Source organism: Kickxella alabastrina, assembly GCF_025024165.1.
Source record: "Kickxella alabastrina strain RSA 675 chromosome Unknown BX661scaffold_15, whole genome shotgun sequence".
Classification (NCBI taxonomy): Eukaryota; Fungi; Kickxellomycota; class Kickxellomycetes; order Kickxellales; family Kickxellaceae; genus Kickxella; species Kickxella alabastrina.
In genome coordinates this window covers 422558-443501 of record NW_026251486.1, presented here as the reverse complement: position 1 = coordinate 443501, position 20944 = coordinate 422558, and the positions used below count along the sequence as shown (strand labels likewise).

At 48.4% G+C, this 20944-nt stretch overlaps 8 protein-coding genes across 8 annotated transcripts; 4 read left to right on the top strand and 4 right to left on the bottom strand.

The window, feature by feature from the left end:
* Positions 1-1884: 1884 nt before the first annotated feature.
* On the bottom strand, positions 1885-2565 carry BX661DRAFT_138379 (DNA glycosylase; the record flags this gene model as incomplete). The annotated part of the gene is made up of 1 exon (XM_051532715.1): positions 1885-2565. A coding segment is annotated over one exon (681 nt), but the record flags the coding sequence as incomplete, so codon positions are not given.
* Positions 2566-4640: 2075 nt separating this feature from the next.
* BX661DRAFT_171868 (uncharacterized protein) lies at positions 4641-5087 on the bottom strand (the record flags this gene model as incomplete). Its single annotated transcript, XM_051533736.1, has 2 exons — positions 4641-4729; positions 4865-5087. The coding sequence occupies 2 exons, from the start codon at positions 5085-5087 to the stop codon at positions 4641-4643; spliced, it is 312 nt and encodes a 103-aa protein (XP_051390839.1).
* A 494-nt stretch (positions 5088-5581) lies between these two features.
* BX661DRAFT_184385 (uncharacterized protein) lies at positions 5582-7189 on the bottom strand. Its single transcript, XM_051536488.1, has one exon. The coding sequence runs from the start codon at positions 7124-7126 to the stop codon at positions 5885-5887; it is 1242 nt and encodes a 413-aa protein (XP_051390838.1). The 5' UTR covers positions 7127-7189; the 3' UTR covers positions 5582-5884.
* Positions 7190-7419: 230 nt separating this feature from the next.
* Positions 7420-8924, bottom strand: BX661DRAFT_184384 (uncharacterized protein). Its single transcript, XM_051536487.1, has one exon. It carries the CDS (start codon positions 8801-8803, stop codon positions 7475-7477), a length of 1329 nt encoding a protein of 442 aa, XP_051390837.1. The 5' UTR covers positions 8804-8924; the 3' UTR covers positions 7420-7474.
* An 815-nt stretch (positions 8925-9739) lies between these two features.
* On the top strand, positions 9740-12894 carry BX661DRAFT_184383 (putative peptidase family-domain-containing protein). Its single transcript, XM_051536486.1, has one exon. It carries the CDS (start codon positions 9852-9854, stop codon positions 12696-12698), a length of 2847 nt encoding a protein of 948 aa, XP_051390836.1. The 5' UTR covers positions 9740-9851; the 3' UTR covers positions 12699-12894.
* Positions 12895-12924: 30 nt separating this feature from the next.
* BX661DRAFT_163806 (transmembrane amino acid transporter protein-domain-containing protein) lies at positions 12925-15010 on the top strand (the record flags this gene model as incomplete). Its single annotated transcript, XM_051533330.1, has 4 exons — positions 12925-13428; positions 13566-13709; positions 13818-14443; positions 14592-15010. The coding sequence occupies exons 1-4, from the start codon at positions 13091-13093 to the stop codon at positions 15008-15010; spliced, it is 1527 nt and encodes a 508-aa protein (XP_051390835.1). The 5' UTR covers positions 12925-13090.
* A 1283-nt stretch (positions 15011-16293) lies between these two features.
* On the top strand, positions 16294-18316 carry BX661DRAFT_184377 (uncharacterized protein). Its single transcript, XM_051536485.1, has 2 exons — positions 16294-17030; positions 17895-18316. The coding sequence occupies exons 1-2, from the start codon at positions 16340-16342 to the stop codon at positions 18209-18211; spliced, it is 1008 nt and encodes a 335-aa protein (XP_051390834.1). The 5' UTR covers positions 16294-16339; the 3' UTR covers positions 18212-18316.
* Positions 18317-19260: 944 nt separating this feature from the next.
* On the top strand, positions 19261-19995 carry BX661DRAFT_199196 (uncharacterized protein; the record flags this gene model as incomplete). Its single annotated transcript, XM_051538304.1, has 1 exon — positions 19261-19995. The coding sequence occupies one exon, from the start codon at positions 19261-19263 to the stop codon at positions 19993-19995; it is 735 nt and encodes a 244-aa protein (XP_051390833.1).
* Between the last annotated feature and the right edge of the window lie 949 nt (positions 19996-20944).

Here is a 20944-nt window from a genome sequence, read left to right as displayed (position 1 = left end):
AAGTTGTGTTCAGCTCAAGAACAAGTAAACAAAAAACAATGGGTGGATACACAAAGGGCAGGACGGCACGGAACCAAAGCGAACACAATGGATACATACACCAACCCGCAACGAAGGCTGTTTTATTTTTGGTTGTTTGAAAATCAGATATTACGCTGCTGATTTCTGCCGCTTAAAGGCAAACGCTATATACACGAAAAAGGTGGGAGGTGGAGGGGCAAGTTAATTTTAGTTACTTGTTCCCGCCAGTTGAGTTATCACATCCGGGCTGAATCGTTTGAGCCAAACCAGTTTGATTAAAAATAGCAGCAGGCAGGCGCAAGTTTATTTGCGGCGGTGCGCCACGGTTGCTGTACGGGATGTTTTGAGGAGCCGGAAGCGTTGCTTCTGAAATGTCCACAAAAAATTATCCACCTCGCAATTAACATATGTAGTTGTATTTTTATTTTTGCAAACTGGAATACGTAAACATTGGAATGCACACACGTATTAATGCAAGTGTACAATATTCAATATGCAATATTGGTGATTTCTTGTGCAATAGAAAACATTAATTTGCATATTCTGATTCATAAACATCAACATATCTGACATGTGCACTGCCCAATTTAGAAGTGGAATTGCGTTTGCCACTATATCACTTGGAACTGGGATATCCATACAAACAGGCAGACAGACTAGCCATGCCAAAATGTAAATACCCGATACGAATAATAGCCGAACTAGCGACCTCCATATACATTTTTCCCACTCGATGTGAGAAATGAACCGGCTGTAATTTTTTATTGCTTGCATTGTTTGCGCAGTCCAGCCCGCATAATTTCTGACATTACTACATCAAACAATTGAATCATGTTTGCAGGGTGTGCTAATAATATCGAATAGGCCAGAATATATCAAGGAATTAAAATGAATTTTGTTGTAGACACAGATACAATAAGCCTGCCGAAATGAATTTAATTTGGATACATCCAAATAAAAACGAACTAAATGCCGAGATAAAAAACAAAATATAGCAAAGTACACACCCACACGATTAAGCGTTTAAAGAACGTGGAGAAAGTGAATAATGCATTGTCGTTATAAAAAATAGAAGAAAAATATTGCCAAACCAGGTAAAAAAAAACACAAAAACTAATATATTCAATGGTTTAAATTGTCACCAGCATCAGACACATGCTTTTCATCCGCAAGATCTGAGTCGCTCAGTGACGAGCTGCTCTCCGGATCCCAGTCCTCGCCAAGCGCCCACTGCATATCTGACTTGCTCAGGCGCCGCGAGTACAGCTTCTTTGCACAGACCTTGGCCCGTGCATTGCGCACCGTAGCCGTCTTCGCTTCGGGACGCACCAGCTCGCTCGCGGCATTCGAGCGCGAGCGCATGAAGTACTGCGACGTAGCTGGGGTAAGCTCTGGCTTTGGAGAACGCCCGCTGCTGCTGCCGTCACCACTAGCACCACCCCGCGTGTTGCTCGTCAGTTCTGTATCAGACATCCCTGCAGAAGCATGACTGTCATTGCCGGCATCCGCGTCACTCATCGTCGAGGGAATTTTTATAGGACGCAGGTACCTGAGACTAAAAGCACGGCTGCGAGCGCGAGCCCGATACCCATCAGAGGTTGTCCCGTCGGCACCGTCGTCCCGCCTGGTTTTTGTCACCGGGGACTCGGGAATCTCGGGGAACTCGGTCTTGGCAACAACCTGGCGCGAGCGGCCGCCGCTGGTCTTCCGCGAGCGCACGGCTTGCTCAGCGCCGCGCACCATGCTCGCCAGGTCCTCCACATCAACGTCAGACAGCTCGGAAGAGCCGCCGAAAGCACCCTTCTGCGAGTGCATGCCCGTGCTTCCGCGGCCATCACGAAGAGAGGCGCTCCTCCTCCTCATCTGCGCGCTTGGACAGTACTGGCTCACAGGGCACTCGCCGCATTTCGGGCCCACGCCGCGGCACACGGTCTGACCGAGGCCGACAAGCAGAGGGTTGATCTCGCGCCAGAGCGACTTGGGCATCCACGACTCGAGCGCGTGCCGAGTCGCCTCGGGCGTCCTGGCCAGATCGGACACCCAGCCGAGCCTGTGTGAAATTCGCAGCACGTGTGTGTCGACACCAATTCCTTGATTGTCCTGCCAGGCCGCCTGCATGGCCAAATACGCCATCTTGGGCCCGACGCCCGGCAGCGACAGAAGCTGGGTGACGGTGCGCGGGATGTCACCGTCGTGCTGCTCAAGGCACGTGCGCGCTGCCTCTTTAATATAGCCCGACTTGCGCTGCCAGAACCCGACGCGCCGCACGCACTCGTGGATTAGATCCGTCTGTGCCTCGCTCAGCGCCTTTGGCGTCAGACCGCCCGGAAGCCGCTGGCTCAGATTGTGGACGGCCTCGGCGGTGATCTCGTCTTTTGTTTGCGCCGAAAGCATCAGCGATATGAGCGTCCGGAAGCGTTGCAGCTTTGGATCCTTTTCCTCGGCGCCCAGGGCCTCGCACCCAACTGTGTCCACGGGCGCCTCGTGGGTAGCGCGGTACTCTTTGATCCGGTCAAACACAATGTCCCAGTCGTCGCGCGGTGGGGGACCCCGAAGTTCATCGTCATCGGCGGGCGGTTTCTTTGGCGACCGCTTTATATTGTTACGACTGTTTCTGTTGTTATCGGCGGCAAGGCTGTCGGTACTAGTCGGGCGATTCGAACTGCCCAGTGATGACGACGACGAAACTACAGTGGGCGTGGTTGATTGCGACAAAACAAGCGAATTATAAGAGCTGTGTATATGCCTATTTCGCCGAGAGGCAGCAACATATTCGGATGGGGTTTTGGAAGAAGACGAGTTCAACCCATTTAGTGTGCCAGCTCGCCGCAGCCGGCCACCAGATTCCACAAATGTGGGGTGTGCGGGTGATTTAAGGGAAATTGGAGATTGGACGCTCACGAATGAGAATGCGGAGGTGGGTGTGACAGGGGAAATGGGCATAGATGCAGATTCGTTGCTGTAAGAGCGGCGAATGTACGCAGTAGCAAGGGGAGAATTGGGCGCAGCAATAGAGGCGGAGGCGGAAATAGCAGTGCGCAGGGAGCCATCAGCAGAGCGTATCGATTCTGCAGTGCAGCTGCCCAAAGACGCTGTGGTATTGGCGCACTGAGTGTGTATAAACGGCAGCTGTTGCCTATTTTTGGATGCTGATACCGCCCGCGGGTGTGATAGAGCAAGGGCGTCTCCTCGAGACCCACTGTATCCAATTGTCGACAGCCCCGGGGAAACATTATGCTTCTCAAATGAGCCGGCGACAGTGGCAGAGGATAGCCTCAGCTCTCGCGTGCTGACAAGGTCGTCGTCGAGCCGCGGTGTTTCACGGTTGCCACTCCCTATTGGCCATGATATATCCTTGGTGTGGATGGTTATCGGTGGGCATGGCCGTTGGGGCTTTGGCTTTGAGCTGTCCTTGCCGCTGCTGAGCGCCTTGCGGAGTGAGCCATGATACTGTTGCTTCTGCTGCTGCTCCTCATTGCCCTCTGATGGCGCTGCTTTGCGAGACCCGTGTGCTGTCGATGTGACGTGCTGCTTTATCGACGATAGTATGTGCATTTGGCGGCGCCAGCACTGGCTTTGTATATAGTATATAATATTTGTTACAAATAAATGGGGGGGGGGACTAAAACGGGGAAGCTGTCCAAGCAAAGGAAGGGGAAAAAGTTGGTGGGATATAAAAGTGGAAAGAAAAAAGAAGTTCGCAGAGCAACAGAGTGAACTGGAGCGCCTGTAAAAATAAAATCGAAAAAATTAAAAGTAAAATGCACAATAGGAAGGCTGTTGACTGTGGACAAGTAAAAATATGGTGGATTAGGCATGTGACTGGTGGGAACATGAGTGTATAAATATGACTTTGAACAGCGAACTATGAGTTGCGATTCGGTTGGTGTGCGAGTACGAGTGCAGATCTTCCGACAAAAAAACTTGGTGTCAGAATGATGTGAGAAGAGCGCGCAAGCCATACATTTTATGGCAGATTCGACAGCGACAGTGACGAGCAAGGCTTGGAGTGAGGAGGTGCACAGTAAGCAAATTTGAGAAATAGAGTGCAGGTGCGCAGTTATAAGAGCCTTGTTAAAATTACAAAAAGGCAGTAGGAGTAAAGAAAGAAAAGGCGAACGAGCGAGGATATCAACCCTTTTGTGTTGTATCTTTGGCAGTAGTGACTATGTACCCAAGCTAGGACGTGTTAAAAAAGAAAACTGGGCGAGCGCAAAATGGCGATAAAAGCAGGAAAAGGAAGTGATCCGAAAGGTCCTGGTATTATTCTTACCAGTGACAGGCACTCGCAAATATATAGGCAATTGCGCAAGCAATAAAAGGGAAATTTGCCTTGCGTGTGGTGCGCAAGCTTGCGTGCATATCGTTATTTTTTGAAGAAACTGCAAAAGAAAATTGGCTGCGTCGATCACTCAAAAAGCAGAAAACAAGTTGACTGACATTGCAGCCACATGAGTCTGAGCACCAACACTATTTTTTTGGGGCTGAGAAAGCGAAACTTTCTCACAAATAGAGGCAGGTGATCCAGGCACTAAGAATAGGCGACCAAGGGGAAATTAAGCCCTTGCGTGATAACATATGCTTACTTTTGCCAGCAGATAATAAGCTCGCCTGCATGATCAAATCAAGGCAGCACCAAGCAAGGCAAAAACCAGCGAGATCTGGCCCATTATAAAGATGGGGCCAGGGTTTCGCCAGCAGAGTTCCACTTTCATCAAAGTAAGAGAACGGAATAAAGGAGACAATCAGGGATATAAATAAAAAGGGGATCCATCTGTCTGCGCAAACCTCTGCGCATTAATCAGATATTCATATCGCCAACATATTATTTTCCAAAACGTACCTTGTCTGATTTTACGCTTAGGAGTTACTGCTTCCTGAGTGTTGAGGCTCGGCGGTGGAGTTGAAAGCAGCAGACTGCTCACGCTGCGGCCAAAGTACCCGATGGGGCTAGTCTTGATGCTGTCGCCAATGCGGTTGATAGCGCTGGGGCTGCTCTTTCTAGGTGTAGCGTTATCGTTGCTTTCGCTGCTGCTTTTGTTCTGGCTACGGGTTATCACTGCCATTTCGAGGATCGACTGGGAGTAAATCGGTGTGGAGGGCCGTACGCGTGTGCGTGTGTGTAAAGTTGGAGAGAAAATGCGGATAGCTCGGGCGTAAATATGAACAATGGTGCGAATAAAAGACAGAATGATGTGGGGGTGGTGGTGGTATGTGGAAAGTAAAAAAGGGTGTACGTGTGATATTTATTGACAAAAAGTTTTTTCTGTGTAAAGTGTTAAATGAAGGAAAGTTGAAATTCAAAGTGCAAGAATAAGAAGAAAAAAGAAAAGAAAAGTAGAAAAGGAGCCGAGTTTGACTTTTTCTCAGCTAAACCATGCGACGAGTCTAAAGTGCAATGTGGAAGAGGAGCAGCAGTGAAAAAAATTAGAACACCGAAAAAAAGATCGTCCCGGAAGAGGGTGAGGGTGAGGGCGAGGGCGAGGGGAAGGGTGTTCTGCGAATATGGAACACTTGATGACAATTATTGCTCTCTGTATTCTTATTACCTATTTGCACTCTTGCACGAATTTAATTTGCGAGGACGCCAGGTGCTAAAGACCCTTTTGTTCTTTTTCAATTTTTTGGATCATTTCGCAAAATTGAACTGTGCTTGCTACCCGAAACAAGCACGGATTCACCTTTTGAGATCGTTTTTCCGTTTCCACTTACGCTCCCACCCGTCCACATTTCTTTTTGGTCATTTTTTACATTGGAACAGGTCCGCACACAAAGGCAAAAAAATAGCGTGGACATTGTGCATATCAATTGAGCATTTTTTACTTTTTTCTGTCGGCTCGTTAAAGAAAAATGGTGGTGATGGCTACTTGCGCCGCTCAAAAATGTATGTACGGTATTCATTGGAATCGCCCAGATCCTCCTCAAAGGCCTTTAAAAAGCCGTGGTCGTAGCCAAGTAAATCACTGCCCACATTCTCGCACACTGCAGACCGCCACGCGATCATATCATCGGCGCGCGATACGTCATCTGCAGAAACCAAATGCAGGCTGGGAATCTTCGCCATTTCGCCCTCAAACTCAGTGATCTCTGCCCGACGCATGCTCCGCAGCGGGGTCGTCACAATAAACCTGGGCATAGACCCAGCAGGGCCGCTCGGCGCATTGGACAGGAAGTGGTCGACCAGCAGCGGGATGGCGCGACATTGCTCGATCTCGTAGAGCACGTCAGCAGCAATGATCAGATCAAAGCGAGATTTACTTTGGGTAAAGTCAATGCTGTCGCGCCCATGCCATTCGGGGCAGCCGGCAAGCTGACGCTCGTCGACAGACATGTAGTGAGCAACGGGGACAGAAACTGTGGTCTCCCTTGTAAAGGCGCCAGCGCCTTTGTTTGTAATAATATCAGCCACCATCTCGAACCAGTCCAAGTGCATCGGAACCACTGTCCCGTCCTTTAAGAGCCCGTTGCTGCGGGCGCTCTTCTCGATGGCATGCAGAAGCACTGGCAGATAATCTGTCATCGCCACGGTGGCGCCAAATGCCTGCAGCACCTTTCCCACAGCCAGCCCGAGCAGACCCGTGCCGCTTCCAAGCTCGATGCAGTTTTTGTAGCTCTCAATGTTGATCTGGCGTCGCATAATCCGGCGTGCCAGCAAAATAGCCGATCCCCACGTCTGGCCACCGACATCGGCCTGCATCATGCTTGGCTCGTGTATATGTATGCCTCCGGGCAGCTTCTCGCCTTTAGACAGCCAAAGCGACACGCGTCGCTGGACCGGACCTGAGGTATTCTTCCCAGACAACTCTGATAGCAGCAACCCCGCCTGGTCCATGATTTCCTCCCACTCGTCGTTTTCCGTGGTCTCGTGGCGCCTGGTTGCCCACTTGATGACCTGGAGCAACCAGTCAGTGCACCACCGGCGTTCAGTCTTGTCGTTGAGGTCCCAGTCGTAGCGCCCACCCGTGTGGCAGGCGTCGGTTGGTTCATCGGGTGCCATCCCTCGCTGGGCGGCGAGATCGGATTTGATCTGGCGGAGCGTCGCTGTCACATCTGCAGAAGGTGTTTCTGCTGCCTTATCAAGCCTTGGAGGGGCGCCTGTCGTCATTAAAAACAAACGAGAAAGTAAAAAAATGGCGGCTGTAGAATAGCAACATAAAAATAATGAAGATGAAAATAGCAGAAGCAAGAAAAGAACAAATTGTTTTGCTTGTTTGCCAGTTTGACACGATCGGCGCAAAATCGGGTTTGCCTTGTGGTCGATAAATAAAAATTAAGTTTGCGAAAGTGATCTCAGCGCTCAAATCAAAATTTCCTAGCCCTCGTCAAAATAAATTATTGTCTTGAAGACGCATATCGATATTTAATGAATATATGTATGTTTCTTTTTAAATAAAATAAGATATTTAAGCGGATCAATCGAGAAAATAAAAGAGGATAGGCACTGAATTAGTGCTCAGTAGGCGTACCGGCGCATATTATTGCGGCCGGCACCATGTCTGATGCGGAAACCAATGTTATCCATGAGCTCCTGCGGGCTCTTGTTAACGGGTACTTCGGCGTTGCGCCTCACTTCGCTACTCTTCTCGCCCATGCCCCGCACAGCCTCCTGCTTAACGCCCTCGGCACCCATGATCTTTTCCTCAGTGCTCATGCGCAGATTGGCGCGCGCCTTGGGATCAACATAGGGAATCCACCACTGGACATTTTGGTTCGGCACTGCCGCCTTTGCAGGCTTGATCAGCAAGTGCTCAGGAATCACTGGCGCAAAATGAGTAGAGGCAGAGTCCAGCAGAACAATGTTGGCGCGGTGGTTGGGCTTAGAGTGCTTCTTTGCAATGTCGGTGGCAAACTGGGCCCCATTGTTAAGCGGCCAGGTGACGGTGACCTCGGAGGTAGTGTCGATAAACTCAGTCGAGGTCGAGGTTGAGGTGCGCGTGGTGGTCAGGAAAATGGTCGAGTCGGACTCCGAGCCATAGCTGCTGGTAGCGCTGGGCTCAAGCGTGAGGTACTCCGAACCGGGTGCCACGCTGCTATATACGGGGGTTGGAAGCTCGGTATCGTACCCAAGCGCGCTAGAGTAACCGGTAGAAGTCGTATCCGAAGTGTTAGTCGTGCTTGTGTTGTACATGGTGGTATCGGAAGTTGGGGCGACAGTCCATGTGATAGTGTTTGTGACCGTCTGGGTGGTGGTATCAAACTCTGTTGTAGGCTCTGTCACGGTTGTGGTTGCGGTTGAGCCACCAGCTCCAGTCGAGGTCGTAGTCGAGGTCACAGTCACAGTCACAGGAGGAAGAGGTGGGAGAGGCGGCAAGGTAACATAGCACGTCTCGGTCTTGGTAACCGTCACGGGGCCAATGATAGGGCACCTGGTATGGGTATCCGTGCTCTCAACCGCCTCGTACTTGGTGTACGGGGTATAGGGGTGCTCGACGGTAGGCTGCGCTTCGTAGCTGTTGTACACATTGTTGTTGTAGCCGTTGTTGCTATACTCCAGCTCAGTTGACGAATCGATGTCTGCTGAGTACACGGTTGGTTCGCTCTCATAAGAGGCGTAATCGTCGTTGTAGACGCGAGCAGCCATTGCCTTTCCGCGCATCATTGGCCTGTACGCGTTCGGCTGGGCATATCCAAAATTCGCTGCATTGTACGGCCATGCGGGCATGTTGGCGGCCGGCAAATATGCGTTGGCCTGTCCACCCCAGCCCTCCTGCGCAGAGGCCACAGCCACAGTTGCAATGAATGCAAGCAGCGAGTCGATCTTGATGCTCGAACGGTTGACCATTTTTATTAGACGAGTGATTCAATGCAATGCTTTAAATGAAGTTTGCGGTATTTTAATAAAATGATATGTTAGTTAAAAAGAAGCGTTTGTAAATGCCCTAGTTCGAATGAATGATGTGTGGATGACAATGTTGATTAGGAAAATGATAAAAGTTGAACTCATAACGTTTGGTCTTTATATACATATGCTGCAAGCATTGCTCAGAGCAACATTTTTCTTTATTTCTAAACGCAGAATGTATACTTATTTTAGAATATATTATTAAATAAATATGCGTATTTTTTCTTGCGCACTCAACACATTTTTGTTTGAGAACAACGCGTTTCTTAACCTTGCTAAAATTAAATAAACGCAAACGGCTCTAATAATTAAGTAGAAACACCCACACTTTCGTGTCCAAAACCATATTGGTCCTGTTTTACTGCTTGGACCTGAAGGGCAATGTGGTCCACTGTTTCATAAAAAAAAGCACTAATATTTTTTTCTGAAAGATACCTTTCCCCACATACATACTCCACAGTTGCTCAAACATTTACTCACATGCTTGTACGACCATCTGCGCGCCCATGCGCACATGTTTTATATTGCATTTCGTAAGTTATATTGTTCCAATTTCCTCCGCTCAAAGTGTTTCTGTTTTCCCTCCTGCATTCTTATGCAGCCTTCATGACGAAAAATAATCTTTCACCTTGCCTTGTTGGTGCTGCTTGCGACTTCAATGTTCTGGAGTGGTCGCGCTTGTCGTTGGCGATATGCTCACCAAATCCAATCAATTGGCGGCCAATTATATTAAACGAAAAAGTAAATTAATTCAATCACTAATTTCATGAACAGAGACGTCAGATGTGCCGGATCCAAAAATAGACATAATCGAAAATTCTGTGACGTTTCGAAAAAGAAGGAACGGAACATTCTCATCCCCTCATTTTTCCGCATCTTTGCCAATGCATTGAACAAAAAATAATTCAGTCGAAGCCATCCATTGTCTTTCTTGCTTACTACACTTCACTTTCCCTCTTCATTTAATTTCTACTTTTTTATACAAATAATGGAATACTTTGAAAAGATTAAGGCAAAGTTTGAGCGTCTGAGTACCTCTGGGAACGACAGACCCGGCAACGCTTCCTCATCATCGGCGGGTAAGCACCAAGCCAGCAACCAGCCGTACCCAGGAGCAGGCAGCCAATCCAAGCATCACTATAGTCAAAAGCAGCAGCAGCAAGAGTCGCCATATTCGCAACTGCCTCCTGACCGCGCTTTCCCGACTGCCCAACACCAACCCAACAACAACTACGAGCAGGGACTTGGTCCTGGCGGCTTTTTTGCTCCGCCGCCGCCGCCTCCATCTCGGATGCAGTTCCCCTTTGGTGGTGACGCCGGTCGCTATGGCGGCCCCAACAGCCCGTTCCCTGGCCAAGCGGCATACCCACCCTATCCGCCGCAAGGACAGAGTCAGGGTCCATACCTGCCTCAAGGCCAGGACCAGGCCCCCTATCCGCCCTCCACCCAGAGCACCTATCCACCACAGGACCAGGGCCAGGGCCATGCTCTTTATCCACCCAAAAATGACAGCAGCTATCCCCCGTCATTTGCGCAAGCCCCCTATCCACCAGTGGGTGCACCTCAGCAAGGACCACCTGGAACTGGGGAGCATCCAAGCAAGCTGCCCGGTGCCGACAAAGTTGAGCCCACAAAGACGCAAGACGGCCAAGGGGCACCACGTGGAGATGATGGCACTGGTAATGGCCTTCACACTCTGGCCCCCTCTGAGATTCCGCCAGATGTGCGCCTGCCAGTCGAACAAGGCAATGTGTATCCCTCGGCCGCAGACAGCCAAAGAATGCACGGCGCGACACTTGCGGGCGCTGTTTCCGGTGCTAGTGCCAGTAGCAGTAGCGGCAAGCAGATGGAGTTTCTAAATATTACAAACAATGAGATGGTGCACCAGCGCTTTTTGATTGTATGTGGACAGGTGCCGGGGGTTAAGGGCGACCAGGACAAAATTGTCGTGCACCACCCGTACTTCCCGCCGTTGACTTTCCCAGCAATCGACGGCTACTTTAAGGTTCTGGTTGAGCTGGAGAGCGGCGAAAACAGCCTAAAATTTGACTACCTCCAGGGCGATGACCGCCTGTCCCAGGGAGAGCTCAGCATCAAGATGACCCCATATATGGACAAGCCGCCGCTGCGTCTTGCCATTTTAGTTGGCAGCGATTCCAAGGGCATATTTGACGCTCCTCCCGACGCTCGTGGCCCCGGTGTCAACGACCTTGATGCGGCTGTGCGCAAGTTCAGATGCTGCGCGTATCTGTGGCAAGCATATATATCCGAGCAGCTGTACCGAAACGGATTTGGCCGCCGTACGTTTCGCCTAGAGGAGACCTACGAACCTGACACCATGGCGCGCGACAATATGAGGCGCATGACGGCGCGAGTCCATGTTGTAAGGTCCAAATACACGGTTGCCGAGATCCAGGACAAGGAGCGGGCACAGCAGTGGAAGGAGCCGCATGGGTATAAGCGGCACACTGACGAGTCTCAGTTCAGCGTGGCTATAGATGCTATAAAAGGATATGACGACATCCCTAAGGGCGATGGCTGTTATGTGGCGTGCCTCACCGCAGATTCTCGCTGGGACCCCGAGCTTGGGGTTATTCTGGGACACGCTGCCCTTGGAGGCGGCACCTCTGACCTTCGCCTGGGCGTGTTTGGTTCCCACACCACTCACTCATGGCCAGCCAACGCTGAGGAAGTGGCGACAAAGTTCCTTGACACGACCAAAACCGATACGCGCTATCTGGCCAACGACTGCAACGAGTGCGGCGAGTACTGGCGCTCCGCCAATATTGGCATGGGAGCGTTTCTGCACGAGTGTGGCCACCTTCTGACGCTTGCGCACACGCCATCGGGTATCATGTCTCGTGGGTTCAATGATTATAACCGCACGTTCATGGCCCACGCGCCCAACTTCAAGGGCCCGGTCAAGCAGCAAGACGAGGCCGGCTCGCACTGGCACCGCACCGATATCATTCGCTTGCGCCATCACCCATGCCTGCGCCTGCCAACTGACCCGCCACTGCGCGAGAACGAGCGTGCCGAGAGCGGATTCAACCTTTTGCCCGTTGAAAATGGCCTGACCGTCCAGAATACCAACGGTATTACCATGATTGAGGTCTGGGTCAATAACAAGTACCGCAACCACCGCGAGTATACTGCCGAGAATCTCGACAGCCGTCGCTCTGGGCAAATTCCCGCTGGTCCCGATGAGATGGCCGCCGAGTTCCCACAAAGCATCCTTGTGGACATTAGCACATGGCGTGAGTGGGCAGGCGGGTGGTCCAATTCGGACAAGATCCATCTCGTACTGACCTCACGCGCGACGGCTACCGACCAAACGGACTCTGATATCACTATCATCAAGGGAAGCTCTCGCAAGGACGGCAACGGCAATACTGTGTTTAGTGCGGGCCAACTCGGCAAGGGCCAGATGGGAGGCTCTGAGAAATTTGAGGCCTGGTTTACAAGCAATGCCGCGCACTCCTCTGAGCTAAAGCTGCGCAGCATTGAGATCCGGTCGGGCAACTATATTGACGGCGTCATTTTCCACATGACCAACGGATCCCAGCAGCAGGTCGGCAAGTGTCAGGGCGGCGGGACGCACATTTTGCACATCGATAATGATGACGATTTGGACTATGTGCTTGTCAACTCTGGCTGGTGGATTGACGGCCTGGAGTTTGTCACTCGCAATGGCAAACGCAGCGGCTGGAAGGGCGGCAAGGGCGGGAGCACACATGTGCTCAAGCCACCAACTGGATATAGCTGGGCAGGGCTTTCTGGAAGCGGTGCTGGCTGGCTTGACTCACTCACCATGCACTACTCTAAAAGCCGGTAAGCAAGTATAGTTTGACTCTTTTTTCTTATGCACGCCCCATGTTTCCACATTTCTTTTTTTAGTGTGTAGCAGTTTAATTTACGTATTTTCTCTCTCAACCCAATGGCGCAGTGAGCAGCATTGTGCCTTGCATGTCGACTTTAAATGATTGAACGGAAATATCGTTCAAAGTGGTTTTGAAATATAATCAAAATAACATATCTAACAGAAAATATGTGTGCGAGCACGACAGATGCATGGTGGTCCATTGAACTGCAAATTGTATCGTGTGCAATGACGCGGCTAATACCGCTTTAATCGCCATTTCAACGTACTTTTTGAATGAAAATGTTATACTCATTTTTAAAGCATCACTAATATTGCTTGTCGATCAAACATTAGCTGGTATAAAAATGTTTCCTTTAACGCAAGCTAAAAAATGTTTATTCGCATCGGTAATTTTTCATATTGGTTTTGTCGCACTGTTTTATTTTTTCATTATAAATTTCCAAATATACACAAAGATGCACGACAAATTCGCAAGTGAATATAATTTGGTAGCTATTCCAGCCCACCAATCAGCATTGTTCCACGACAACAAGCATACGTCCAATATTACAGTGAGTGAAAAGGCAGAACACAAAACGGAGGTTGACTCCATAAACGATGGCAACAACAGCTCATTCGATGTTCTTCAAGATAATGTCAATAAAAACAAGGGATCATCAATGAGTGCGTTCCTCAACATACTGTAAGTTTCTAAAAATACATATTTTTAAAAATACATGATGGCAAGCAGACTGAAAAAATAGTATATGCTGCATGATTTATTCACCTGTCAACATTTGCTATTTATTTAATTGTCAATTTTATTTGGAACTGCTTTAGATGCTTGGCCATCGGTGTTGGCTCGCTGCAACTTTCATACACGCTTAAACAAAGCGGATGGGTCGGCGTTTTGTTTATTGTATTTGCCGCCGGCGTGGCCTATTTGACATCCACCATTACGGCAGAGTGCATGTATCTAAAACCGTAAGTAGGGGGATAACTAGAATTCTGATTGTTGATTTGTCAAAATTTGACTATATATTGGACATAAATTAACTTTTGTAATTATTCTTATATGTTTTTAATTTTTAGTGGTGGCGGAAGATTAGCTGGATACCATGATATAGGCCACGCGGCCTTTGGGCGTATCGGGTACTACACAATCACTGTCTTCAATATGCTTAACATCATGGGCTCTGTGGGCATATATGCGATATTGTCTGCCACCAACACCTCGGACTTGTTTGCTCAAGTTGGCATGAATGTCAGTCCACGCCTGCTAATGATAATCAGCATGGTAATAATGTGTGCGCCGACATTGTTTGCCAAGACTTTGGCCGAGACACTGCTGGTCAGCATAATTGGCACTGCAACATCAGTAATTGTGACGCTCGCTGTGATAGTCATGGCATGTGTGTATCCAATTCGAGGCGAAAACGTGTATGTGGGGAATACAGTCACACACACGGGGGCTATCTCGCACTTTGGCGCTATTCCTGGCGGATTTGCTGTATCGCTGTCTTCGGTTACGTTTGCGTATCTCGGCACAACCATTGTGCCACATATCGAGGGCGGCATGCGGCAGCCGGAAAAGTTTAACAGGGTGTTTGGGCTGGCGATGTTTGTTATCGCCTCAATATACGTGGTCATGGCAACCACGGGTTATTGGGCATACGGCAGTTTCACACAGTCGCCAATAACACTTAATTTTCCAAAGCGTAAGTAGATTGTACAATGGGTGCACTCACACATGTGTTGAATATGGAAATTCATTGTTGTTTAAATTGTTTTACTAAATCACAGGCGACTTTGTGCGTGTGTGCGTGCATTTTTGTTTATCAATCTTTTTCATTTAATATTTTGTAGTTTGGCCGACAACACTGGCAAACATCTGTATAACAATACATGTTTTGTTTGCGGGCCCACTTTATCTGGTACAAATGGCACTGGAAATTGAAGGCGGCTTGGGCATATCGAGCAAGGGAAAGAAAATGGAGCGTATTTGGCGATTTGGCATTAGAATCGGTTCTGTACTGATAATTCTGGGAATAGCCGAGGCCCTGCCGTTTTTCGATGAGGTCATTACTCTAATCGGCGCTCTGACAAATCCCGTGCTAATATACCTTGCGCCCATTGCGTGCTATGTCAAGCTGAAAGGCTGGAGAAATTGTAGCAAAGCTTCGCTTGTTGGCTTGTCATCGCTATTGGTGTTTGGCCTTTTGGTCAGCGGATTCGGACTCGTTGAAACAATTATAAATATTGTTCAAGAGCTCGGCCATACGTAATAAAAGTATCCAATTTTATATTTTATTTTGCAAAATAGCTGTATGTTGCAATACTGAACATTGAATATGTAATGTTTCAACATTGCACATGCAAACCAAAATGTATTTATTTTTACATCAGTTCGTTTTGCATATTATAAAACAACAGATCAATTGTAAATTCGGCTGGCGGCGCAAATGTAGGTGTAAAATGTGTTTTGATTCTGATATTGGGTTTGGTTTTAAAAAATACATTTATTTGCACTTTAATGTTTGAAAAATACCAAATAGCTTTTATATGGAGTGATCTTACTCCCACAAAATAAGATGTGCGGAGAAATCGCGAAATCTAAATCTAAATAACAGCTAAATTAAAACCCTGTACTGAATTGATGCGGGTACATTTAAAAATATTATCCCCGTATCGCCAGATCTGCTATTTTTTGTTAGAGACTAAAAAGGGTTAAATTGTAATTTAATATTTGCAAGCGCGATGCCAGTCGCTGATTCAAAGATTAATATAAAAATAAGACCCCACAGAAATACAATGGTGTGATGGTCTTCCAACACGAAGCTACATGCTTGAAACGCTAGAACTATTCGTATATAAAGACTGTTGATGATTCTGCAGATTTTCACTTTTAAATACTTTATCATCACAAGGCTCTACTCCTGCATATTATTCTCATTTTGCATACTTCATTTTTGGTTCATCCCTCATCATTTATTCATAATTGCATATCGCCTATATTGGCCAGAAGCACATATACATATTTAAATTAACATTTTCTGTGCATAATTTATTAACACTTGCATTTTATTACGACTATGAAAACCACCTTTTCTGTCTCAGCTTTGATTGCCCTGGTCACTGCTGCTGCCACAGCTTCGGCTGCCATGGAGCCTGCTTCGACCATCGTCATTGCATTCCACCAGGCAAATATGCACAACCACCCTGTTGGTGTTGCTCACGCCCGTGTCGAATACTCTGCCCCTGCTAACAACGACTCTGAGGCTGAAGGGTATAATGCCAGTGCTAAAGATGACTCGGAGGACAACGACAATGCTGAGGCCAACTCAGATATTGCTTCTGGTAACTCAAGCATGGTTGAATATGAGGATGCCCTTGCACCTCACAGCTACTCGAAGTCTGGTGAGCCGACAAGTGAGGAGCAAACCATAATTCCCACACACTATGCTGTATTCACCCCTGCACCGGCCCCTGCACCTATGCCAGCTCCTGCTACAGCTCCTGCCCCTGCCCCTAAGTATGCTATTAAATACTCAAGTGCATTGGGCTCAAGCTCTGTTGCCCCTACTTCAACCTATATTCCTCCCACAACCAGCTCCATGGCTCCTACCTCGACCTTTGCTGGCCCTACTTATGGATATGCCACTTATAACTCTGGCTCTGTTGAACCCACTTCAACAACCATAGCACCCACCACCAACTATGGCTCAATTTCCCCCACCTCAGTCACCAATGAGGTTACTTCCAGCTCATCTACAGCTTACTCAACCCTGATTATCTCTTCATCTGGTAGTGTCGCTCCCACATCAACCTATGTTGAGGCATACAATCATTCCACTCCAATGCCTGCTCCTGCCCCTGCATACTCCCATGCTCCAATCCCAGCTCCCACTTCTGAGGTTGCACCTGCTCCAGCTCCTGTCTACTCCCTTACTCCAGTTCCAGTCTACTCCCCTGCTCCAGCCCCTGTCTACTCCCCTGCTCCCACTTCTGAGGTTGCACCTGCTCCAGCTCCTGTCTACTCCCTTACTTCAGCTCCAGTCTACTCCCCTTCTCCAGCTCCTGTCTACTCCCCTACTTCAGCTCCAGTCTACTCCCCTTCTCCAGCTCCAGTCTACTCCCCTGCTCCAGCCCCTGTCTACTCCCCTGCTCCCACTTCTGAGGTTGCACCTGCTCCAGCTCCTGTCTACTCCCTTACTTCAGCTCCAGTCTACTCCCCTTCTCCAGCTCCTGTCTACTCCCCTACTTCAGCTCCAGTCTACTCCCCTTCTCCAGCTCCAGTCTACTCCCCTGCTCCAGCCCCTGTCTACTCCCCTGCTCCCACTTCTGAGGTTGCACCTGCTCCAGCTCCTGTCTACTCCCTTACTTCAGCTCCAGTCTACTCCCCTTCTCCAGCTCCAGTCTACTCCCCTTCTCCAGCTCCAGTCTACTCCCCTGCTCCAGCCCCTGTCTACTCCCCTGCTCCCACTTCTGAGGTTGCACCTGCTCCAACTCTTGTTTACTCCCTTACTCCAGCTCCAGTCTACTCCCCTACTTCAGCTCCAGTCTACTCCCCTTCTCCAGCTCCAGTCTACTCCCCTGCTCCAGCCCCTGTCTACTCCCCTGCTCCCACTTCTGAGGTTTTACCTGCTCCAGCTCCTGTCTACTCCCTTACTCCAGTTCCAGTCTACTCCCCTACTTCAGCTCCAGTCTACTCCCCTTCTCCAGCTCCAGTCTACTCCCCTGCTCCAGCCCCTGTCTACTCCCCTGCTCCCACTTCTGAGGTTGCACCTGCTCCAGCTCCTGTCTACTCCCTTACTTCAGCTCCAGTCTACTCCCCTACTTCAGCTCCAGTCTACTCCCCTTCTCCAGCTCCAGTCTACTCCCCTGCTCCAGCCCCTGTCTACTCCCCTGCTCCCACTTTTGAGGTTGCACCTGCTCCAGCTCCTGTCTACTCCCTTACTTCAGCTCCAGTCTACTCCCCTTCTCCAGCTCCAGTCTACTCCCCTTCTCCAGCTCCAGTCTACTCCCCTGCTCCAGCCCCTGTCTACTCCCCTGCTCCCACTTCTGAGGTTTTACCTGCTCCAGCTCTTGTTTACTCCCTTACTCCAGCTCCAGTCTACTCCCCTGCTCCAGCTCCTGTCTACTCCCCTTCTCCAGCTCCAGTCTACTCCCCTTCTCCAGCTCCAGTCTACTCCCCTGCTCCAGCCCCTATCTACTCCCCTGCACTGGCCCCTGCTCCTGCACCCACGCCGACTTCTGAGGCTGCCCCTGCTCCTGCCACCTACGGTAGTGTCATTGCTTCCATCTCCTCAGCTCCCATACAAACCCAAGCCTACAGTGCCTCCAGCCCCACGTATATTAAGAAGGTTGTGCACAAGGCCCATACTGGCATCAAGCATGGTGTCAAGCATACTCGCCACATTATCAAGCACAAGAAGGCTGCTGTGCGAAACGCCGCTGGCTTCAAGCCCAAGGCAATTGTCAACTAATTTAATGGATTTTCATATTAATATTGGTTCATTTTTCATTACTTCTCATTCATGCTCCTGCATATTAAATTATCATGTTTATATACAAGTTCCAATGAATTTAAATTAATTTCCCAGCGATAATGATTATATTGTATCATTTACTCTCTAAATTAAACATTTTGGATGTCGAAAACAGAAAATAACCAAGCCAAGGCAAGAATAATACAATAATATATTTGGGAGCGGAAACATTGCAATTTCATGTATCATCTATTTGATGCATTAATATGATGGAATTTTCAATAAAGTGGCGTATCCCCTCTATGAGACAAATAAATTCAATAATATTTTTTTTGGTAAATTATACTTCTGAGAACAATCTGTTTCTGGCCATATGATGAGAAATAGACTGGCGAAACAATAAGTCAAATAAAATATATTAATAGGAAACAATATAAAATTTTGTTTTTTGTATTTGGTTGATTGATTCATTGTGGATTCCACGCCACATAATCACATATTGGACAATGGGCTAGATGGGACAATTAATTTATATTGAATGTGCAACATTGTTTTGTTGGGTTTCAAATGCCATTATTGGTGGCTGCGCTGCTAAATAACATGTCTCGACTATTGAAACAGGGATGGTGATAAGTATAGTATCTGGCGTGTGCTATTATGCCATTGTTATGATTAGCGGTGGCTTTTAATATAGCTTCAATACCTGAATTTGGAGTGCATATTTGCAAAGACCTTTTGCATTGCTGGCGACATTCCAGAAAACAATAGTTTCCCCCTGCTGTTCACATCAGACAAAAGGTGCACAAGCCAGATAATATTATTATTAGCACAAACAACATGGCAGCAGGGATGTAAGATTTACAAGGTTCAGCGACATACGCACACAAGCAGGCCAAATCGCTCTATAAAATGAGCACCTGGAGTCGACACCATCAAAGTGGCATCTTTATATCCTTAGCTGTTACATTTCCCCCAATATTCCATCCTATTATCTCTCGTTTTCCGTACACTCCTTAAATCTCAAAACCATCCAACATTTTCCAACCATGAAGACTTTCGCCGCTATCGCCACTCTTGCTGTTGCTGTCATCGCTGGCGAGGTTTCCTATCAGGCCAAGCCCGCCTATGTCGCTCCCCAGGTTGAGGTTAAGCCTGTCTACGAGAACAAGCCCGCCTATGTTGCTCCCCAGGTTGAGGTTAAGCCTGTCTACGAGAACAAGCCCGTTTACGTTGCCCCTAAGGTCGAGGTCAAGCCTGTCTATGAGAACAAGCCCGTTTACGTTGCTCCTAAGGTCGAGGTCAAGCCTGTCTATGAGAACAAGCCCGTTTACGTTGCTCCTAAGGTCGAGGTCAAGCCTGTCTACGAGGCCAAGCCCGTTTACGTTGCTCCCAAGGTTGAGTATGTTGCTCCCAAGCCCGCCTATGTTGCTCCCCAGGTTGAAGTCAAGCCTGTCTATGAGAACAAGCCCATTTACGTTGCCCCTAAGGTTGAGGTCAAGCCTGTCTACGAGGCCAAGCCCGTTTACGTTGCCCCCAAGGTTGAGTATGTTGCTCCCAAGCCCGCCTATGTTGCTCCCCAGGTTGAAGTCAAGCCTGTCTATGAGAACAAGCCCGCCTACGTTGCCCCTAAGGTTGAGGTCAAGCCTGTCTACGAGGACAAGCCCGCCTACGTTGCCCCTAAGGTTGAGGTCAAGCCTGTCTACGAGGACAAGCCCGCCTATGTTGCTCCCCAGGTTGAGGTCCCCAAGCCCGCCTACCAGGCCAGTGCCCCTCACTACTAAGCACCCATTTTTCCGCCTGCATGTATATATATATATCCAAGCGCTAAATTATCTATAATCACACATTATCGCATTTTACTGCATATCCAATATATACCATCCTCATTTGTAAACCTCAAATAACGGCGCTCTTATATGAAAATATTTTTTTCAGTAAAGGCGATGTGACCAACACAATTTTTCCACTTGATCATTGATGTCAGGTTTAGATTTTTATTCGGTTTATTGATATGTTTAATTGGATAAAAAATAAATGTATAAAACCGATTTAATGAACACAATAGAAATGTGAACGCGTGCTAGAATGTGCAGACAGCTTGAAGGCAAATTTAAAAATGCTGTTTAAATATAAATACGCAGCGCGTATTTTAGTTGGTTTGAGCACAGGCCACACATAACAGTAACCTGTTTGAATCTGGTTGGCCTGACGCTCAGATAACTATGCCCTTTTTGTACCTAAATGCGAGAACTGATAATCGACAGTGGGAGCTGGGCATATGTATGGCCCATGCACACTACCACCACCACCATAATATTGTACAATATACTCAAATGAAACTATACATTGTCTTACCTGGCTGGGCATGGGCTACATATGGTCAGAGCCGTGCTCTGTGCTCGTGCATACCGATACTGAATGCATTCCGACCATGTCCGATGAGCGCTGATCAGACCATCCGCGAATATCAGCACTGCCCAAGCCAGTCAGACGGATTTGGTAAAGACAAAGATGCAATGCGATGGCCTTGTCCGCACGAAAATCCCGAATCGATGGCAGCAAAATTACAAATGGAATTCAGCGTGCACGCAAGGCGCTAGCGATCTTGTGGAGATTGTGAAAACAAAAATACTGGCCTCCTTCCTTGTTGTTGTCCTTTCGGGAATACCTGTGTAAAAGCGCACTCGCATCGTTTACCGCTCGCTGTTTTACGGGCCAATCGTCAATGCC

Coding starts and splice junctions, on each gene's coding strand:
- BX661DRAFT_184385 (XM_051536488.1), bottom strand. CDS start 7,126: ATGACGACAGGCGCCCCTCCAAGGCTTGATAAGGCAGCAGAAACACCT.
- BX661DRAFT_184384 (XM_051536487.1), bottom strand. CDS start 8,803: ATGGTCAACCGTTCGAGCATCAAGATCGACTCGCTGCTTGCATTCATT.
- BX661DRAFT_184383 (XM_051536486.1), top strand. CDS start 9,852: ATGGAATACTTTGAAAAGATTAAGGCAAAGTTTGAGCGTCTGAGTACC.
- BX661DRAFT_184377 (XM_051536485.1), top strand. CDS start 16,340: ATGGCTCCTACCTCGACCTTTGCTGGCCCTACTTATGGATATGCCACT. Junction 17,031..17,894: donor TCCAGCTCCAGTCTACTCCC/CTGCTCCAGCCC, acceptor CAGTCTACTCCC/CTTCTCCAGCTCCAGTCTAC.